General features: G+C 39.4%; 1 protein-coding gene across 4 annotated transcripts in view; it reads left to right on the forward strand.

The window, feature by feature from the left end:
- HCFC2 (host cell factor C2) overlaps positions 1 to 22,323 on the forward strand; it is a 59,181-nt gene that overhangs the window by 26,030 nt on the left and 10,828 nt on the right. Inside the window, exons 13-17 of one of the 4 annotated variants that reach the window (XR_012476292.1) lie at positions 491 to 628; positions 3,356 to 3,541; positions 4,195 to 4,480; positions 5,456 to 5,834; positions 7,393 to 15,237. Coding sequence is in view for 2 of the 4 variants with exons in the window: in XM_074226739.1 (XP_074082840.1) it covers positions 491 to 628; positions 3,356 to 3,541; positions 4,195 to 4,480; positions 5,456 to 5,481 (636 nt within the window). In the remaining 2 variants the exon portion in view is untranslated. Of the gene's footprint in view, positions 1 to 490; positions 629 to 3,355; positions 3,542 to 4,194; positions 4,481 to 5,455; positions 15,238 to 22,323 lie in introns of those variants that run through there. The other 3 variants (XR_012476293.1, XM_074226739.1, XM_074226738.1) reach the window with 3 other exon arrangements.

The following is a 22,323-nucleotide window of genomic DNA, read 5'->3' on the forward strand; positions in this document are numbered from 1 at the left end:
TTACCTCAATTTCCTTATCTGTAAAATGAGTTGGAGAAGGAAATGGCAAACCACTCCTGTATCTTTGCCAAGAGACTGACTTTTGATATGGCCCCTTTTTTTTTGCAAGGCAATGGGGTTAAATGACTTGCCCAAGGTCATACAGCTAGGTAATTACTAAGGATAGATTTGAACTCAGGTCCTCCTGACTCTAGGACTGGTGCTCTATCCACCAAGCTGCCCCTAAGAGGCTGACTTTTAACAGAAACAATTTCGAAACATGAAATTCCATTAAGTTGGTAGTTCAGAAGCTGCTGGCTTAGCACAAAGCCTCCGTTTTTCTAGGTTTTAAATTGTTGGATCACTGTTAAGCTAATATGAAGACTCTTTATTTGTGACCTGTTCTTATGGTCGTGTTTACTCCTGTTATTGCATGAATTTATTTGATCTAATTCGTGTTGTTATGCCACAGTATGGCAAAGCTACATAATGCTTCTTTCTCTAATATTAGAAAGATACAACTTCCAAGCCAATGGCCATAGAAAAAAAAGGAGAACGACAGTGGTGTGATGTGGGGATCTTCAAAAATAACACTGCTTTGGTCAACCAGTTCTATTTGCTGCCGAAAGGGAAACAGAATATCTCTAAGGTAACCACTGAAACATTTTCTCCACTGTTGGTGTGTAGATAAGTATTCCTACCTGGGTGCACCACACACATAATACACCCTCATACTAAACTTAAATGCAACCCTCATTTAAAAAAACACATCCATTATATAATGGACATTGTGCTAGGTATTTAGAATATTTAAGGCTATAAAAATTTTAGTTTTAAAATCTTAAATTCATCTATAAGTAATGGTTAACATGATCAAGTAACCTGATCCAATAAATATTAGAATAATTGTGATATTAGAGTTTCTTGTATATTCTTCTTTATTCATTTTTTAAAAAATGCTATCTGTTTATAAAATCCAACATATTTTTTAAAAAGTAAAATCACTGGAATTATCCAGTGAAATTAGTACAGTGATAACCCATATTTATATAGCTTTTTTAGCTTACAATCTTTGCATCTATCTCAAGAAATAGGTAATTCTCAGGTGGTGGTAGTTAGAGAATTTGGAAACTTTCTCAAGGTATTCTTCCTCAGTTTCCTTAGCCAAATTAAGTAACTGTTTATCTATCTGTGTAATTATAGCTAGCTAGATGTTATCTTTTCAAAGTTTCCTAAATTAATGCTTCTAGGAAGAATTTGTGCCTTTGTGACACATTTCTGGTATAAATGTGGGCTGTCAGCTGGATGAGAACTGGCCTCTAACCTGTAGGTGGAGAGAGCTACATAAAGTGGGTCAGAGACAGGAAGGTCAGGACACAAATAGAAGTCTAATTAATTTCAGAGTGAGGAAAATGACACTTGCAAATGGAAGCCAACCAACCCCAAGAAAGAGGGCTTTATCTTACTGAGAGAAAGGCAGAATTTATATGCATAATGGACTGGACCATAATCATTCTGAGGTCCTCAGATAGTTCTCATGATTGGCTTTCCTTGGATCAATATAGGTGTTCTTGGATCTGTTGGGAATATTCTAAATTGTAGTGTGGTGGGAATAGGAATACCTGGTTCAATTCTTTTGGAAGTTCTGTAGATACCAGAGTCAGGAGGTCTGATGGATGGCCCTGGGAAATAAGGGGAGCTAAATCCCTTAGTGAATACCTGGTGCTAGTTCAATTTACTTTGTCTGGGAGGGGCGGGGGGGGGGGGGGGGGGGGGGGGTGGGGGGGGTTGATATCATCCAGAGTGCAAGGGATTATTGTTCTGCCAAACTCAGGGCTGACTAGGCATAACTCTGGGAAACAGGGTGTCTCCAAAATATTTTGGCAGGACTTAAGAAAGTGAAACATGGCTAGGATAAAAAGGGTCAGGAGAATGTCAGACTAAAACAGGACATTCTGAAAACTGAAATTAGGCCTATTTTTAACATTTCCCCCTTAAGTATTGGATATGAATCTATCACTAGCATAAAACATACTTATTTAAAATTCACATAGTACAGACTACTAGTTTTCCATGACATACAATTTTGGAAATAATGATCAAAAACGTTTCATTGATAACTTTTTCAAATGATGACAATATAAATCCTTTTTACACCCCATCATAGTATGGAAGGAATCATGGATTCTTGAAAACAATCTAAGTTTTGGTAGGTCCTATCAAAGTAGAAAGACATGGGTAGGACTGTCTTCTCTGTAAAACTAGTCTTTTAAGTTTAGAGAGCATCCTCAATGAGAAACCATAGTATAATGGAAATGAATTTTCTCAGCCACAAGAAATTGGGTGGACTATCCAGATACAAAGGTTAAAGTCTTTTGTAAAAAATATAATGAAGAAACTCTGATTCTTTCTTACTGTCTTGGAGTTGTTAGGTAGAAACAATCTAGATAAAAATGTAGAAACTTTGCCAACATTTATTTTTTACTAAGTACTAGAAATGCAACACTGCTATTGCAAGCACAGATATTGTCATTGTCAATTTAGGATAAAATCCATTTAGGTTTAGAAAAGTTCATATATATACTATTTTTCCTTCTCTTCAAATGTTGTGATTTCTTTGATACAGGAAATTCTTGGAAGAAAACTTTCTCTTTCAGGGAAGAACTACAAGTGATTTATAACTTTTATAATCTTAGAATTGTTTAGGGTCCTGAATCATACAGCATATCCACTCCCAGATGGACCCCAAAGCCACCTCTCTCTCTCTCTCTCTCTCTCTCTACTATATACCATGATGCTTTTCTCTTGGGAATATAAAAGAGTTACAAAAATTAGTTCTAAAACTCTAATACCATTTTGATGGAGAAAATATTCCCTTTTTGTAATTTTGAAAATATTACATGTGACTTTCATATTTTTTAAACAAGCTTGCATTGTATAATAATTCAGTGGCATCTTATCAGATAAGTTCTCTCTGTGTAGTTTGGTTTCATTCATATAAAGAAAACTTTCTCATAATTCAAATTTATGCCCTTGGAGTCTCTAAGATTTTCCCCAGGGACTCAGTCATATTTCAGAGTATCATTTTGGTAAGGTAAATACCTGCATGGTCTGCCACATCTATCCTTAGGCAGCACTTTTAAATTGTTATATTAATGTATTCGTGTGTCATACTTTATTAGTCATTATGTCTATTGGCAAGGATTTTTTTTACAGACTATAATTAACACTAAGTTTTAGGATGAGTAATGAGTGGTGGGTGTGAAGTGTTTCTCTCACTTTGACGTTTTAAAATTGAATTGCATAATTGGAGAAGTTATAATGTAAAAAGACTTTTTTTTCCCTTCTAATATCTGCTTGTATTTAAATTTTTTAGATAGGAAATACAGACGTCCCAGACTATAGTTTACTTAAGAAGCAAGATCTTGTTCCAGGCACAGTGTACAGATTCAGGATTGCTGCCATCAATGGCTGTGGGATTGGCCCCTTCAGCAAAATCAGTGAATTTAAGACGTGTATTCCTGGTTTTCCTGGGGCACCTTGTGCTGTCAGAATCTCAAAGGTAGGATGTTACTGTGGGTAGATTGCACCCATGGATAAGAACTGCAGACATTTTGGGCAGGGCAGTGCATTAGGATTATGGATCAGGTACCAGGTCAAACGGGAGAATTTTAAAGGGTGGTTGCTGAAAGGCAGTGACATGATCAGTTACTCAGGTGTCTGAAGCAAAATTTTGTCAAACTTGGTCGGAAATCGAACTTGTCCCTTATCCAACCTTGAGTTTCAAGACAGGTATTAACTTTATAATCTTTCTGAGGGTATCGCCTTTAGGAAGAAAGAGCGCCATCTTGTGGCTCTTGTGGACACTCCCACTAGTTCAAGTTGTCATTTAAATAGAACAAAATCAAAATCAAGACACTGTAGATCCAGTTATGGTTAGTTTATTAAAAGTATAAATTAAAAATCTTAGAAATGATTTACATTGTGTTAATCACACTCAAATTCAGAACAAAGAACTGCATGAGACTGCAATCGTTTTTTATACCCTCTGGAGTGAGTAGGGGATATCTTAATGCACATTGGAAAGACTGAATGAATTGATGTATGTATGTTCCAACAACTAATTTAAGATATATAGAATATTTTAAGATGCAAGATATTAGGTTCAGATGTTTGAAAATTTGAATATTATTGTTCTCTTTCTTTTCCCTCAAGAATGTTGACTGTATCCATCTTTCCTGGGAACCTCCAGCTTCACCCTCTGGAAATATTTTGGAATATTCAGCCTACTTGGCTATTCGTACAGCACAGGTACCAGATAATCCAAGTCAGCCCATGTTCATGCGGATTTACTGCGGCCTGAAAACTTCCTGTGTAGTAACTGCGGGGCAGCTCGCCAATGCACATGTCGATTACACCTCCAGGCCCGCCATCGTGTTCAGAATATCAGCCAAGAACGAAAAGGGATATGGACCAGCTACCCAGGTTCGATGGCTTCAAGGTAATAATGGTATAATGGTGCAGGGGTTCCTTCAACCTTTTTTCTTTTGCTCCAAGACTGTTCATTAGTAAATCAGTAGAAATGATCAGTTTATATTAGGGAAATTCTACTCATTTTTCTAACATTTCACTGAGTCTGAAAGTCGTAGAAGTATAGACACACTCAAATCGAGATCCCAGTGATAACAGAAGAGAAGCAAAGACATCTTCTGAGAAACCAATTTGGGTTCGTCCCTGAGGGTAAAGTTTTCTTTGAAAAACTTGTTTTTATGGGGCGGCTAGGTGGTGCAGTGGATGGAGCACCAGTCAGGAGGACCTGAGTTCAAATCTGGCCTCAGACACTTAATAATTACCTAGCTGTGTGGCCTTGGGCAAGCCACTTAACCCCATTTGCCTTGCAAAAAAAAAAAAAACCTAAAAAAGAAAAGAAAAACTTGTTTTTAAAGGGGAAAAAAAATTCCCCCTTTTTATTGCCCTGTGTGAGCAGGACTCTTTCATGTTGACTTTGTATGAAAGGGGATGTAGATTTCTTAGTAACCTTTTGTTCCCTTTTTTGGCTTTTAATTCGGAACTTAAAAGACAGGATGAATATAGGAAACCTTGATTTTCCAGCTTACTCTTAATTTAGCAACTTGACAAATTATAAGATGAGTTAGGAGAGTGAGTCCCTTGTCATTTATTTGTCCAAACTACCCAGCATTGGTGAGGATTCATTATTCTCTAGAACGCAGAGAATAATTAGGAATCTAGAACTCTGGGTCCGGTCCCATCTCTGCTGTCAGCTAGTCAGATTATATGACCTTGAACATTTCCCTTCTCTGGATATCAGTCCACTCACCCTGTGCAGGAGGGGAAGGAATAATACCTCCCTGAAGAGCTTCCTTTCTCACTTCTCCAATGCCACTAATCCCATTGAAATCGTCATCTGTAAGTCAGAATTGAAGTGTGTGTGTATATGTGTGTTATTCTTTTGCAGAAAGGAAGGACTCGAGTTCAAAGTAGAAGAAGCACCTTAACAGGAACGAAGTCTTGACAAAGTATTTTAAACATTTGTAAGATTTTGTAAATGTCCTAAATGTTTTATTTTTGCATTGTTTTTTAACCTTGAAATTGTACACACTTTTTTACATCTTAAATATAAGCATTGGACAGCCTTACTCAGGTGTGATTCCATCCTTCGGTAGGGAGGCGTTAGGACTTGGCTCCAGGGCCCTTGTCTGTGACCGTTGTTAGTGATTTCATAGAACCACTTCCTGGGTCACAGTGGAAATCGACATTGAGCAATAATGGCGTGTGGAAATCCAGAACGAAGAACTGCACAAGACTGTTTGCAATCGTTTTTTATACCCTCTGGGGTGAGTAGGGGATGTCTTAACTTAATGCACATTGGAAAGACTGAATAAATTGATGTATGTATGTTCCAACAACTAATTTAAGATGTATAGAATATTTTAATATATAACTTTTGTAAAGAATTGGGATTTTTATACTACAGTATTTGTAATGAATGTGTCTTACCAAGGTTTTCCTGAAGAAATATGCAAAATCTTAGACTCTTACAACAAGAGGCCCTGAACTCTAAAGGCAAAAATAAATGCACTACCCCTGTGTTAGGTGACCTTGGCTTTTTTTTTAATCATTGTTATTTTTTTGTAGATGAGATGTATGAATTTTTAGATACGTATCTTAAAAACGATGTTTACAATGAGCTTCTCTGGCCTGCCAGCTCCGCCCCTTCCTAGCGAGGGTTGCAGGCCACATTTATTTAACCTGTATGCATTGCTTTGGGCATATGCTTGCTTTTTGCACTGGTAGAATTTTTAACTTACCTCATTATTATGTTTGTAATCATTTTTGTATAGCTTCCATAACGTGTCTGAAATACTTAGACTAAATAAATATTTAACCAAAGTTTGAAATAAATGGTAAGCAATTTTGCACATATTCAATGCCAAGGGATCCTGTATATGTCTTTTTGTGGCTTTTTTTGGTTTGATTTATTTTTAAGTTGGGGGATTGGTTATAAAGCCGCAAGCTGGTGTTTCAGGCATGGCTAGCTTTAATGGCTCACATGCATCATCCTCAGTTAATATCAGCTGGTTTTAAAAAATGCTTTTAGTCTGACTAATTAGCTGTTGGGTTTATAAAACCCTTTTCACAACAGGAATCAATTGAGCTTTAGCTTAGAATTATCTGTTTGACAGGTGTTTGCATTTAGGAGCTAGCTTCTCTGTTTTAGGCCTAGTGATGAATTTGAACCTTGATTCCAAAAAAAAAAATGGGGAGGAGTGGGCTTGGAGATTGGAGAGTAAAAGTCAGGTCTTTCTAGGCCAAGAGCATAACGAGGGGAGTAAGTTTTTTAGATTAAAAAAATCATCTAGCTGTTCATTTTCTTGTCAGTGACTGCAAAGGAGGTATTCTGGTGTTGTGACAGCTGTAGTGGGGGAGCTCCTAGCTTTTCCACTCTTTTAATGATCGATCTTTGGGCTTTGTTGATAAACAGTCAGGGTGGGGTTACAGTAGAAAGAGCCTGGACCTGGAGTCAGAAGGACCTGAGTTCAAATCCAGCCTCTGACACTTACTAGCCATGTGACTGTGGGCAAGTCATTTAACCTCTGTATGCCTCAGTTTCCTCAGCTGTAAAATGGGGATAGTAAGAGTCCTACCTCCCAGAATTGCTGTGAGGATCAGATGAGATGATCTTTGTAAGAGAGATGAGCACAGTGCCTGGCTGGCACACAGTGGTGCTTTATAAACATTTATTCTCTTCTCCCTAAATACCTGTGGCTTCTCTCCAGTGAAACAGCTCTTTTAAGAGTCCCCTCTGTTGCCTTTTGGGGGAACACGCGGACAGCATTTTCTAGGCCCATATCTGCAGTGACTAAAGTTGCCTCTTTTTCCTCCTTTCTGTAGGCAAATTTTAATCTGGAGAGCACTGGCTCATCTTCTTGCTTTGCAGTCTTGGCCTGCTGGATTAGGTAGTGATCTCCTGGTACTACATGCTCTCCGAATACCTTTAACTTCACATTTAGGACAACTAATTTTATTGGCATTTGTGAAAGGGACAAATAGAAACCATCGATTTTCTGTTTTTTTAAAACAATTCTGGCTGCATATGGGGAAGCCCCCATTGTTTATTCATTAAACCTACCTGGAAGAAGGGGAAAGTATAAATCTTATTTTTTCAGGTGCTGTTAAGAATCTTCTCATTAAGTCATAGGCTCTACAATGCCAAGGTTAATTTTAATCATTGAAGAATTTTTAAATTAAAAGCGATTTATGCCATTAGACGTGATCTCATTGTTGCTATTGAAAATAGCAGACACTCCAATCATAAACATTTTAATTTATCTCCATCTGTGACTTAATTTACTAGTGGAATTTCCAAGATTATTTTAGGCCATTCCCATGTAATGTGTACTCATTGGTCTGTAAAAATAAAGCACTTTTTTTTTTAACCATTAAATATTTTAAAACAAACAGTTGCAATCATTATTTTTTTAATCATATGGAATAAACAAGACTCTTGCACCTTTCCCCAAGTGAGCATCCAACTTCTGCTTGAAGACCCCACCTGGGTGGAAACCATACCCCATTCAGACTGCTAGCCACAGCTGCAGTTCTCTCAATTCTAAACAACTCTAATCCCTTTTCCCCTCTTGACAAGTCCTTCCTTGTAGAAGGAACCTGACTCTGGGTTCAATCTCCCCACCAAACCCTATGGTACAACTTTGAAACCCTTCACCCTTCTTCTTGTCTTCCCATAGATGCCATCCTTAAAATGTGGTACTCAGAACCAAACCCACTATTTCAGATGTGATGAAACTATCAGGAGGTAGAAGAGCCATCATCTCCCTCTGCTTCTCTCTCCACAGCTTCACTTTGAGTCAGCCTCTGGGGCTGCCATAAAGGGATCTCATTGGCTATGCAGTCCAATCAACTCCTCCCTTCCCCAATAGACTGATTCATTATAACTTTCCATAAGTGTAAACCTTTTACATTTATCAGATTCAGATTAACTTTCTGCCTCTGCACAATCTCTGGATCCTGACTCATCTAGCTAAGTTAATTATCCCTCTCTTGACTTTATGATCTCTGCAAACTTGATAAATGTACAATTTATTCAAATCATTTTAAAAATTACTGAACACAGAATCAAACACACATCTTAGAGATGATCCACTCTACCTTCTAGAGTTGATACTGAATTGATGATTATTTGGGAATGTCCTTTCCCACTCCACCTGATAGTGCTATGGGACCCATTAGAACATAAGCTCCTTAAGGAAAGGGCCAACTTTTTGCCTTCATTTATAACTTCAGAGTTTATCACAGTTCTTAGCATATAAATGTTTTTTTTTTAATGCTTGTAAATTAACTATAGTATAGTTCATGTCTTTCTGTAATTTTCATAGGTCTGGCTCGAGACTCTTTGTCAGATGCTTTGTTAACTTCTGGTTTTACTATGTCATTCCCTTGATCTCCCTCAATAAATCTAGGATGTCATCTACATGGGAATTCCTTGTGATGGTAAACATAGCCACCCAGCCCTACCTTTTCATCCTTAATGACTCTTGCCCACATCCTCATGTAAACCACCACCTGTCACCTACTTCTGCTCCCCAGGTGCTCCATCTGGTGTGTTCTTCTTTGTATCTTCTCATTACATGGATGCCAGTTGTCTAATACCTTCACCATGATAAACTCACCTTTTTTTGCTATAAACTCACCTCCTTTTTTGCTCATAGATCTCTGGTCTTCTTTATAACATTTCCCTCACATAACGTTCTTCACTGATAATATGCTACATCTTATCTGTGTCCATTGTGAGCACTTAGGTTGACTTTTTGAAGACACCTCACTTCATTTGAAGATTATGGTATTCTGTAAATGAAATAACACATCAGGAGAATGTTAAAGTTAGTGAGCTATGTGTTTTTTGTGTGGAAACTTTTGGGAAATTCAAAGTTCTAATTTCCCAAGAACAGTCTAGCCTGCTCTTCAGTTCTGAGCCTAACTCATTGTTCATTTGTCAGTTATTAAATAGTCATTAAGCACTTCCTACGGGTTAGCCTCTGTAGGAAATGCTGAGGATACAAAGAAAAGTAAAATTTCTGCCCTTGAGGAGCTCATAGTCTAATGGCAAACATAACATGTAGTGCCTGTCCAATACATTTTTGGAACACGCTGTATATTTCTTCCAAAACAAAACTTTGGGATATATAAAAACGGTTGGACCAGTGCTAAAGGATTTCCAACTACATATCATTGTTTGACAATAGTTGCTTTTTACTTTTTTTGTCTTGGCCAGACTTGACAGTGATTAAAATCTTATTCAGGAGAGAATCTTTAATTTTTGGGGGGCCTTGATACAGTCAATACAATGTCAATAATAAAACAGGAACAATTGGAATGCCTCATTAAAGAGGAAAGTCCAAGGGAGCTTGGACTTGGTGATGAATGTTTTCCAAAATGGTGGCAGATGCCTTTGGTGAACATATATCACTCTTCCATGTCTTGTTTGATATTAATAACTATAGGGTTGTTTAACAACATTATCAGATTTTTTTTAAAAAAATTTTACATGGGTCTAAACAAATATGTGACTGGTACTGACTAGATAGTTATTATCAAAAAGGCATTTTGTTCTTTTTTGTTTTTTTTATTTTTCGGGTTTTTTTTTTTTTTTCAAGGCAATGGGGTTAAGTGGCTTGCCCAAGGCCACACAGCTAGGTAATTGTTAAGTGTCTGAGGTCGGATTTGAACTCAGGTGCTCCTGACTCCAGGGCTGGTATTCTATCCACTGCACCACCTAGCCACCCCAAAGGCATTTTGTTCTGCCAAATCAATAGGTTTTTTTGGTAGTTAAGAAAAGTCTGGTGAGTCATTGTATTCTCTATATCTTTCTGGCAAGCATATAACTTAAAATGTGGTCTGTGATAGGGTACCATTTGAGAAAGCCCATCTGTTACTTTGTCATACCATTATTTTTTTTTAACATTATTAAAGATTTTATTTGAGTTTTACAATTTTTCCCCCAATCTTACTTCCCCCCCCCCCATGGAAAGCAATGTCAGTCTTAGTTTCCATGTTGTACATTGATCCAAATTGAGTGTGATGAGAGAGAAATCATGTCCTTAAGGAAGAGACAAAAAGTCTAAGAGATAACATGATCAGACAATAAGATATTTGGGTTTTTTTCCTAAATTAAAGGGAATAGTCCTTGAACTTTGTTCAAACTCTACAGTTCTTTCTCTGGATACAAATGGCATTCTCCATCACAGACAGCCCCAAATTGTCCCTGATTGTTACTCTGATGGAATGAGCAAGTCCATCAAGGTTGATCATCACCCCCATGTTGCTGTTAGGGTGTACAGTGTTTTTCTGGGTCTGCCCTTCTCACTCAGCATCAGTTCATGCAAATCCTTCCAGGCTTCCCTGAATTCCCGTCCCTCCTGGTTTTTAATAGAACAATAGTGTTCCATGTCATACCATTATTAAAGATGCTTTCTGTATAGACAACATACACAGAGCACTACAACATAAAAGAACGATGTTTTATGAAATCATTTGTTTTCTCGTCTTTGCATAATAAAATCAAGTTTGTCAACTTCTTTGCCTTTCTCCTCAAGGAGCACTTCTCATCATCCTATTTAAATCAATATCTTTTTGCCTCATAGTACTATATGCAAGAGCAAGACTTTACCTATTAAGGTGAAGTCAAATCCTTTAAAAAACAGTATACTCTTTGATCACTCAAATTTAGAGTTATCAACAGCCAAGTTAATGTTTATGAATACTATAAGAGCTGATTTTGAGCATCATCTCCCTTTGTTTCTGCCATTATTCCTGCATAAATGGAAGGCCAATCCCATAGAACTGACTATTATGCATTTCTTTGTTTCATGGGTTGTCAAGACTAGAAACTTCATCTTGTGACTAGACAACTGGTGATGAGCTAGGGTGGACCTCCAGAAGACAACTCTGCTACCAGGACCATACTCCAGTATGTCTTCCCAGCAAGACAGAACCTCTCAAAACTTTCGTGTCACTTGCATATCCTTTGAGAGCAGGATTACTTCTATGCCATAATGCTTCATGGGAGTAGGATTTTGTGAAAGATTAGTCTAACAACCCAACAGAGAGAGAGAGAGAAGTTAGTCTATCAGGACCTGTTGATAAAGTCATCCTTTTGTTTACTGCTCCCTTTTCTCAATAATTACTAACCCTACCTTCAATAATATGTTCTGTCATTGTAGCAGGAATCAAGAATCTAGGAAACTGTTCTTCTCTCTTGAAAATTGGTACATTTGCCTTTCTGCAGTCCTGCTATACCTCTTCCATTCTCTTTCAGTGATCATTGAAAATCACATTTATCAATCTTTTCAGTTCTCTGGTCTCAGAGGCATGAATGGCAACTCCACCTCACCATCTCCCTACTTCTCTTAGGTATCAACCCTCAGTTAACTATTTTGGTTGAATACTCTAGCCCATGATCAATTTTGTTGGCTTTGTTTGCTTTCATCTGCTATCATTATCTTCTGCAGCCACTTCCTTGTCACCTTAGTCTTCCTCACTAGGCATCATTTTGAGGTTGTATACTCCTGATACTACTATTGCTAGACCATGCTATGCTTTTCTATTTATGTTTTGCATTCGGGTAATACTAACTGGAGTTTGTAGAGGCATTGTTCAGGTCCCTTTACCTTCCTTCTCTGGAAAAGAAACCAAGTTATCCTTTGAATATAGCTAAATCCCTTGACTATGACAGAAATAAAAAAAATTATGCTTGCTATAAAATTCTTCCTTCTTGCTTACTGAAAGTGAGATCCACAGGTGTTAACTCCATCAGAGAAGTACTATAACACAATGTAACTGTGGGGAAGGTCAGTCTTTACTTCTGTAATTGTTTTCCCCCACTCAAGCGACTGGTGATCCAGTGGATGGAGTGATAAGGAGATCTGAATTCAAATGCAGCCTCAGACACTAACTGTAACCCTGGACAAAGCATTTACTTTGCCAGGCTGTGAAATGCAGATAATATAATAGCACTGATTTCTTAGCAAATGAAATATTAAAACAAAAACCCTTGTTGCTGTGGGAATATTTGTTCCCTGGCCCTTCTCATTTTGTTAATATATTATCACCTCATTAGCAGTTTGAAAGCCAAATCCAACTCCTTGGCCCTTGGCTTATTACCTTTTACAGTGCTGCATCAACTTGTCATATCAGGTCTTATCAACTTCCTTCTCCTCCATACTCTCCTCCTGTTGTGGGTTGGCTTTTCTTGTGTGTACTCTTCTTTTTCATGTTTCTTTTTCTTATTCCTTCTGTTCTTTTCTTTTGACTCACCTTCTAAGTGTTACTTATCTTTCAAAGCTTCACTTTCCCTCTCAGCTTCTCAAGTTTTCTTAAATGCAGTCTTGTCATCTTCATAATTCCCAAACCAGCCAGACATCCTTTACAATTCCCCTCTTTTGCTTATAATGAATGAGACTGTAAACAGGGGTTCTTAATCATTTTTATGCCATAGATCCCTTTGACGGTCCAATCCCTCTCACAAAATATATTCCATCTTTTGACATAAAGACCTATTTGTTTTCCTGTCTACAACTTAACAAACCCCTTGAAATGTACCATGTACGTCTTGTGGAGGTTTCTGGCCCCTAGGTTAAGAATCCCTGCCAAAGACAATCTCCAAATTTTGTGCATTGCCTATTTAGAGCTTTGGGATTTTTTTCTAGAATCAGTTTTGAAATTAGGGTGATTTTCTAAAAAGTTTAAGTCAAAGTAAGAACTCTTGAACTTCTCTGGGGGCAACAGGGAAGCAATAGAAATGGCCTTTTTTCTAGGTACTTCATTAACAATTTAAAATACTCCACTGGGCTAAACCAGAGGAAGGCTAACCAACAGGCCTCAAACCCAGCAGTGACTTAGGTGGCTGCCTACCCCAAGAATGTGAAGATATTCCTCCAGTAGAATGGGTAGATGAGAACAATTTGTTCCAGGAACCTTGAAGGAGGTTGAAGCAGGCACTGTGGAATGTCTTGAGCTGGATCAGACGTGGTAGACTACCAGATCATCCAATGTATCTGCAACCATCTCTTGTCATCCTGACTTTTGTTTTGTTACTGGACTTTGATAATTCTGGAAACATGAGACTGATAACGGTGCAACTCAGTCTCATTTAAATCCAAGTCAAGTCATCTACCCATCATGTCTTAGAAAAAAAAATGAGCAACAACAAAATGTTCTACTGATACAAACTATTACAGCTCCAGAACCTAAATACTCAAGGAACATTTAGAACCATTCCTAGTAGTAGGAGGAGGGAGGTAATAGGAAAAAGAACTTTCTCTACTGGTTTTCACCTAACATCAAAAGTAGACCAATGGAGCACATAGGTTGCCCACCTGCCTTGCAACCAAGGCATCTTTCAAATTAATTTTAATTGAAAATTGAATCATGAGAGAGGTTTTCATCCATTTGGTTTTTCCTAGGTGAATAGTTAGACCTAGGAGACTGCAATATCCTCAGGTCTGATTTGCAAAAAGGAGCATTTGGAGGACAAAGACCAAAATGGAAACCAGTCCCTTGCTTTCAAGGAACTTACATTGCATTAGCCGTCATAGCATATAAAGTAGATAAATATCTACTAGGTAATTTCAGTGCGCTTTTCCTAAAGAGCATGAGCAACTAGGGTGATCAAGAAAGGCTCAGAGTTCTCTGAGTTGAGCCTCGAGGGAAGTGAGGAGAGATTGCTTTCCAAGTAGAGGGGAAAGCTGGAGCGAGAGGGGAGAGAAAATGCTGAGTTTGAAGAAAAGCGTGAATATCATTTTTCCTAGGAAGGGGAATAAATGAAAGAGATCATGTTGAAGCCAGCCTGTGAAGGAAGAGCATTAAAAACCAGGCTAAGGAATTTGATTTTTATCTAGAGGCAATAGGGAGCCATTCTTGTGACTTAACCTGGCTGGGTCTCAATTTCCTGGTGTGTAAAATGAGGCAGTTGGACAAGATAACCTCTGAAGTCCCTTTCCAGCTCTCATGATCCTAAGGCATTTGAAAAGGAGAGTATTTGCACTACTTTTTTGAAGCCTTGCCTGTCCCAAGGCACTAGTGACATATGCAGAACAAAAATTTCATAAGATTGGAGCATATTTACTTAGAGGAAAGGCAGATTGGGACACTATGTCATTTCCTTGAACAAACTGAAAAGCAGCTTTGCCTTAAACTCCTACTCCTTGTGAACCCCCCAACTCCTTCCTTCCACCAAATGCTTATTCATTTCTGCCAACTTCACTATTTCTCTTGAGGACAACATGGGCTAATTGTCCAGAATGGGAAACTAAGTCATCTTTGACTTTTTCCTTCCTCATCCAATCTGTGGCCATGTGTTGCAGATTTTATCTAGCCATCCTCTTACATCTGTCCTCTTTTCTCCACTTACTAACACCACTTTATTTTTAGGCTCTTCGCACCTCTAGACTGAACTTTATGTAGAGCTCTTAATTCATCTCCATACCTCTTTTCCCTCTTTGTTTTGGTCTATCCTTCACACAAGTGCCAAAATAAAGGGGAATTTTGTCATTCTGCTCAGAAACCTTAAGATTTTTAGGAGGTGGGAGGACTAATCCAGAAAATTCAGATGCTTCTCCAACTTATTAAGGTAAAGGCAAATTTATATGGCATCCCTGAGTCAACAGAATGGTGAAGGCAGTTCTTCTTTCCTGTTCCTGCCCCCCCCCCCCCCATGATTTCAGGAAGAACCTAGAATCACAGTGATATTCTGCCTGGTTTTGGCTTTGTTCAGACCACACCTAAGGGAGGATTTTGACAAGCCTAGGTGTTTCCAAAGGATGTCAGTCAGGGTTTGAGGTTTCTCAAAATCATTCTGAGAACCAGCTCTCCAACCTGAGGATGTTTATAAAGGCTTGGGATTTAGAGGGGATTGGGGCTGCTGTGTTCGGATGTTCAGTCATTCAACTTAGTCTGCTTGACTCCAGTGGACAAAACCATGAGCAATGGGTGGAAGAAACGTCCCATTAACTATGAGTTATTTGGCATTTTCTATGCTCTACCTAAATGTGGTGTGGGCTGCCTTTGGAGGGAGTGGGAGAGGTCAGCAAAGCAAAGGTAGATGACCACAGATGATCTGAAGGGTTTTGGACAGTGTTGAGAATTTGATTCTGGAATAGACCTACCTATTTCAGTCTTGGGGTAAAAAGACCTGAAAGTGGAAAGTTGTGGTCATGAATAAGATGAGCAGAGCTGTTGTTGGATTGAAATACCTAATCCCAAATGGTCAGGAAAGTGAGTAAAATGTCCTCCTCCCCAGATTAATATTCATCAGGGCTTTTCTGAACAGACAGAGCCTTTCAATATACAAATCTGCCCAAGTCATCACCCATGAGTTCACCATGGGTAATCTAGGGAGTATAATAGGATTAGCCAGACACTGTTGACAAACTGGAGAGGAGCCAAGAAAACCAGGTGGGAGAGTAAGTCATCATGGAGACAGATTCCTCTAGAACTCCAGAAATGTTTGCTTTGGTTGGCCTAGAACTTCACACATCTAGAAACAAAGGGAGACAGCTTCTGGAGTGGGGGTTCTCAGCTTCTCTTGTGTCCTGGCTCCTCAGGTTGTGGATCAAGGGAAGCCCTCCACAGAAGCAGGTTTTAAAAGACGTAGAACAATTTAAGTCTCAAGGAAGTAAAATGACTTGTCCAGTCAAACTAGAGATTTAACTAGTAGAGCTAAGATGGAAAGCTGCCTCCTCGGGCCTCTCCCGCTTCCTTGTATGCCCCTCCCCAACTTGCCACCCTTGGTACCGCCACCAACACTTCTCACATAGCTCTTGCTGTGTGAAAAGGGAGGAAATTTGTGTCTATCAGCAGTGGTCTTAGTCCTGGCATTCTAGCTTCATTTACAGGTGAGGCACAGAGGTTAGTCAATAGCCGAGGCAGGTCTTTCTGATTATATTTTTCTTTTGTTTATGTTTCTCTTTTTTTTGATTACCTATGACATTGGGGGGGGGGAGTGATGTTATAACCTTTCACAGCTAAATCAAGGGTTTATTCACAGCTTGTAGACAGCTGAAGGGAATATTAAGGGTTCTTTGAACTTAGCTGATAGAGGAAAGGAATAGAAATTAAGGAGAGAGGAGGACCAAGGAAGAGTTGAGCAGATAGCTCGGTCGTGGTTTGATGTTAGCTACAAGGGTCTTTGAATGTGTCTCCTTCACCCTGCCCATTGGCATTATTCAGATGAGTTTGGCTGTGGGGCTCGAACTGGCCAGTCTCCTCCAGCTGTTGGCTCCTGTTACCAATCACTCTTTGAAACTGAGGAGGGCAGCAGCTGGAATGCACAGCAGAGACTTCTGAAAAGTCTCGTCTGGAATTCTCGCCTTGTGAAAGTGTCACAAGGCAACTGTTTCAAAGGGAATTCAGGCTTTTATTCCCCCCCAAAGTTAACAAATTCCAGCTCAAACTCCTGCTGTAGAAGTAGCGTCTGCCTAACTCTAACCCAAAGTCTCAAACTTTACTCAAATGATTGTTTTCATGAGGTCCTTGGAGGCTTGGACCCAACTCAGAGTTGAAATATTTGCCACTTCTTGGCCAAATAATTTTGGCAAGGGATCTCCTTCCTTTTAGATGACAATGACTATTAAAGAATGAATTTTATATGAAAGATTGCCTTTGAAAAAGATAAAGGGAACCAAATACAAGGTTAGCTCTGTTTAGTACAGGATTCAGAGAGTTGGGTGGCATAGTGGATAGGGGGTTGTACATGTGCAGACCTGGATTTTTTAAGATCTGCTTCTGATATTTCCTTAGCTATGCGACTGGGCAAATTACTTAATTCCTTTGAGTCCATTTATTCAACTGCCAGATTGGATTGCCTTCCTCATAGTTGGGAGGCTTAAATTTGATGATGTTTGTACATTGCAAACTCATAAAATACCCATTCCTGTTATTTGTTCATTTTTACCCTCCACTTATCCTGAAGGGTAACTTTAGACAATAGTTATAAATGAAGAGAACTTGAATGAGAAATGAAAAACATACTTTACTAACCATTTTGTAAGACTTGAGAACTCTGATCAACACAATGGCCAAAAATTCTAGAGTGCTGGTGAGAGATGATAGGCTCAGGTTGCGGAATGAGAACTATATTGCCTGGATGCTGGTGTTTGTCCTTTGTTCTAGGAGAGGACTGTGACTTCAGGGAGCTGGTGATGCCATGACATGCAAGGGATTGGATTTAAGTGTGGAAGGGCTGTGCCAAGTCTCACTTTCTCCTTTGAAGCCATCTGGGTCCACTGGCCAGCTATGGATCTGGACAACTGAAGAGGACTCTGGGCCTTTTTAAGCTCTTTACCAGATCTCAGTTTGAGGCAACAGCCATTCAGTGATTAAGGCTAGGTAAAAAAGAGATAAAGCAAAGAATGGCCTCATTGAACCTAGTCATATAAAAAACCAAACCTATCTTGAGAGGGGCAGACTTTCAGGGTTTCTGTCAAAACAGAAACAAATGCTATCTGTATTCGCTCTGAGCCTGGACTGATGCAGGAATAGATTTTGTTTTACCAAAAGATGTATTTGTAAAGAGTTCCCACTGCAGGTGCTTCCCTTTTCCTTTGGTTATGCACATTTTACAGAGGCTTTTTTCCCCCCTCCAATTGGGGATGTGGAGATGAGAGGGAGAAAAAACAAATTTTTGTCCATTTAAAAACAATTTAAACATAATAAAGCAGTTTAACCACATATACATACAAATAGATATATCTGCATATATTTTATATGTATTTATATGTATTCACACACATCCACATAGTTTCATAGGTCAGCCCAAACACTAGGGTCTGTGAAATCTTTTGGGTTCAGTTTCTTATAAAGGTAACTAATCCTGGGGGGTGAGAAGGGCCCGAATGGCACCCTTGGGGTGCTGGCCTGACCAGGAAGCATCCTGCTCTAACACACTTGAGCATGAGTCTCTTTGGGATCAGTTTTCCCCATTACCTAAGCAGGATGTTCTAGAGCAGCGGACAATTTCACTTAGTGGCTTTGGTCTTTGGAGAAAGCAGACCTTTACAAGAACAGGGGTGGAAGAAGGTAAGGAAAATCTCTGTCAGGACCATTAAGTGGAGTATTAAAGGCTTGTTTCCTTTTTCACCTACGGAGCCAGGGCTCCTTATACTGAACCTGGTTACTTCCATGTGAGCTTTGAAAGCAAGGAGGTCTGGATTCCAATTCCATCTCTGGTCCCAACTTCTTTAGTGTGACGTTAAGACAGACATAATTCCCTCTCAGTGGGCCTGTTTCTCCAACTGTTAACTGAGAAGGTGATTTCCTTCCATCTCTGCTTTGTGCAGTGGATAGAGTACCAGGTCTGGAGACAGGAGGACCTGAGTTCAAATGTGGCCTCAGACACTTGGCTCTTACTAGCTTTGTGGCCTTGGACAAGTCTTTTAACCTTGATTGCCTCATATCTGGGGTCATCTCCAGTCTGATTCATATCTGGCCACTGGATCCAGATGGCTCAGGAGAATGTGAGGCTGAAGACTTAGCACAGCACCTCCTCACTCAAATCCTATTCACATGCTTGTCATGGCATCACCTCCCTGATGACATGGTCTTCTTCGAGAATGAAGGGTGAACATCATAAGCTGGTGTGGTACAAGGGAAAAAAAACCCTGGATTTGGGGGTTAGAAGGCTTCTAGGGGTCTAGGAATCCTGGCTCTGACATTTACTAGTGATATGACCTGAGAAAAAGGAGTCACCTAATCTCTCTAATCAAAATCAGCAGAAGAGTTTAAAGGGAAAACAATATGGAAAGACTTTAAGATTCTACTAATGAAATGCTCTGATGGAAGCACACCTCCCACCTCTCAATCAAAAGGTGGTGGACCAGGTGTGAGAGATGTGAAATACATTTTTCAGACAAAGGTAGCTAGGTAGAGCAGTAGATAAAGCCCCACAGATGGTGTCAGGAAGACCTGAGTTCAAATTTAGGCTCAGATACTTAATGGATATGCTACCTTGGGCAAGTCCCTTATCCCCATTTACCTCAGTTTCCTCATCTGAAAAATGGGACTCATTATGCTCTGATTCCATCACACAGTTAGCGAGTATCAAAATAACCCAGATAAAGTGCTTTGAAAGCCATTAAACACTGTAATCATGATTCCTCTCAACCAAGATGTACTTAGGACCAATTCAGAATTTATCTCTGAAAAATTATCAAAATATTTTGGGTTCATTAATAATGCCCACTATCTACATGGTAGACACTTGATTTTTCAGTGAATTCAGAGGGAGGGAGCTAACTGGCAATCCAAGCACCTACATAAAAAGTGTATCTACTGACGGCCATGTAATGACTTTTGAATCGTGACCTGGGCACGACTGTTTGACCTTTGAGCTTTTCTAACCTTGTTTCCTTATCTGTAAAAATAGGACTAATGGAAGTACTTCCCTCCCAGAACTGGTGTGAGTGAGCATCAATGAGGTAACACATAAGGGGTGTTTTGCCAACTCTGAAAGCTCTAAATCAATGCTGACCATTCTTATTAGCCAAACGTGGACGAGGGGCTGATTCTGGACAAGGGCAATGGCCAGAAGCCCAGAGCAGGGAATCCATTTCTCTACTTTGTGTCACATGGTCAAGGACTAAGGGCACAAAGGGCGAGGCGAGGCCCTTGCATCTTACCTTGAAGACTCCTTATCCGACAGGATTAATGCAGTGCCTCTTCACATCTCTTACTCCAGTCTCAACTTAAGCTTGTTGGGTAGAGTGGGACCAGAACCAATGGGCACGTCCAAGAGAAATGATGTCTGCCTTGGACTGGCGAGCCAGGAGAAAGACTTGCAAAGTGTATGCCTTATAATCATCTTATGAAGTCATCTTAGATCCCCAATCTAGGCTAACTCTAAGATATGTAGGGGTCACCTTCCCAAGGGACTTAAGGATTGTGTCTGAGAAGGAATTTGAACCCAGGTCTTCCTGACTCCAAGGCCAGCATTCTATTTACTATGCCACAGTATCTTTCCATATGTTGTTACTAATTATAACTCATTCAGATTCTCAGTTGACCCTGGAAGGGTCCTGGAAGGGAGGATTGAGCCATTTATTGGGGAATGACAGAAATTCTGCAATCTAAATTATTTTAATAACCCTTTAATGTTTACACCAAAATCTTTTCTTCACCCACTGTACTATGTGAACCTAACCATACTTGATTATATATGTAAAACCTAAGAGCATAGTCTTATTATCTATTCATCCAATCTATCAATCATCTCACATCTATTAACCATCAATTCTCTCATCTATTTATTCATCTACCCATCATCTATCCATTTATCATCTCTTTCCATTTTTTTTTTAGGTTTTTTTGCAAGGCAATGGGTTTAAGTGGCTTGTCCAAGGCCACACAGCTAGGTCATTATTGTCTGAGGCCGGATTTGAACTCAGGTCCCCCTGACTCCAGGGCCGGTGCTCTATCCACCGTGCCAACTACCCACCCATCTCTATTTCTGATCAGTGTTATCTGCTGCCATCCTGATACCAAAAGAGTGACACTTTTATTTCCCAAAAGAACAGAAAATTGTATCCTGCAAGCTCTATGTCTCCAAATCTAGTGTGTCATCTAGGGTGACAGGGCTGGCCGTTTGTTATTCCCATTTTAATATCCTGCTAAATTAGCACAAAGGAAAAAAATGCCTTCATTTTATAGTCTGTATATAAAAATCCTAATGATAAACTATAATAAGCTGATTCCAGCATCCAGAAAGTGTTGGCTAAGGTTTGGTCTTTGGCAAATGGTGATTTTAGATTAGATTTCATCATAAATGTGTGTATGCTCATATTCCTTACTAAGGGAGCTTCCTACACTTGGAAAACTACAGGTCTAGTCAGACTATTGAATTACTAATTTGTTATAATGTGTTTGCTTAGCCATTGTTCCGATAACTTATCTGAGTTTCAGTTACAAATATACATGTATAAACATGCAGAAATAAAACATGTATATATGTATATAAACACATGTATACATACATACATAAAAAATTTGTGTTTAAGAGCTACTTACATGGAAATATTTCTAGTTAGGACCTTGCCTATTTTCCAAAAGAAAACCTATAAAAACTCTAGTGTCCATGTAATGTAGTTTTGAGATAGAATTTAAAAAATTAAATCATCCCTAAGGTGGAGGTTAAGGAGAATCACTATGTTGTTTGAGTATAGGCAGCAGCTCAAATGCTGGTTTGGGAGGCAGAAAGACACTAACTACCCTTGTGACCTTCAAGACATTTCCCTTCCTGGGTCTGTTTCCATGTTTGTAAACTGGGGGGGGGGGGCTAGATGCTGGCAACTGGGCACAGGTAAATGACCTTTGGTCAAATAACAAGGCAATGGTGACTGCTCTGCAGTGAAGATTTTGCTTTGGGGAGGATTATGCAATTGTCACAGATCAGCTGGCAATCCCTATCACAATGGGCATCAATCCAAGACTCTAGGGACTGGCTGGATGACCCTGGACAAGTCACCTAACTTTCCCAGGGCTCTTGGTCTGAGTTTTAAACATTGTTGAAATCCCAGCCCCTATTCCCCAGTTGGTAACAATGCCAGGGAGGCAGCCAGCTCTCTCGGACTGAAGTCTGTACAAAAAGGCTGACCAGCCTGTGTACACCCTAGTATACAAGCACTGCCACTCAAGAGGTTTTCTACCGCCAGTGTGGCCGAGGAGGACAAAAAAGGGAAAAATATCCCCATTCAGCAAGTTCTTATGAAGCATCCACCATCTTATGATCCAGGAGCAGGCCCAGAAGTTAGTGCTCAC

The sequence above is a fragment of the Macrotis lagotis genome, chromosome 2, assembly GCF_037893015.1.
Source record: "Macrotis lagotis isolate mMagLag1 chromosome 2, bilby.v1.9.chrom.fasta, whole genome shotgun sequence".
NCBI lineage: Eukaryota > Metazoa > Chordata > Mammalia > Peramelemorphia > Peramelidae > Macrotis > Macrotis lagotis.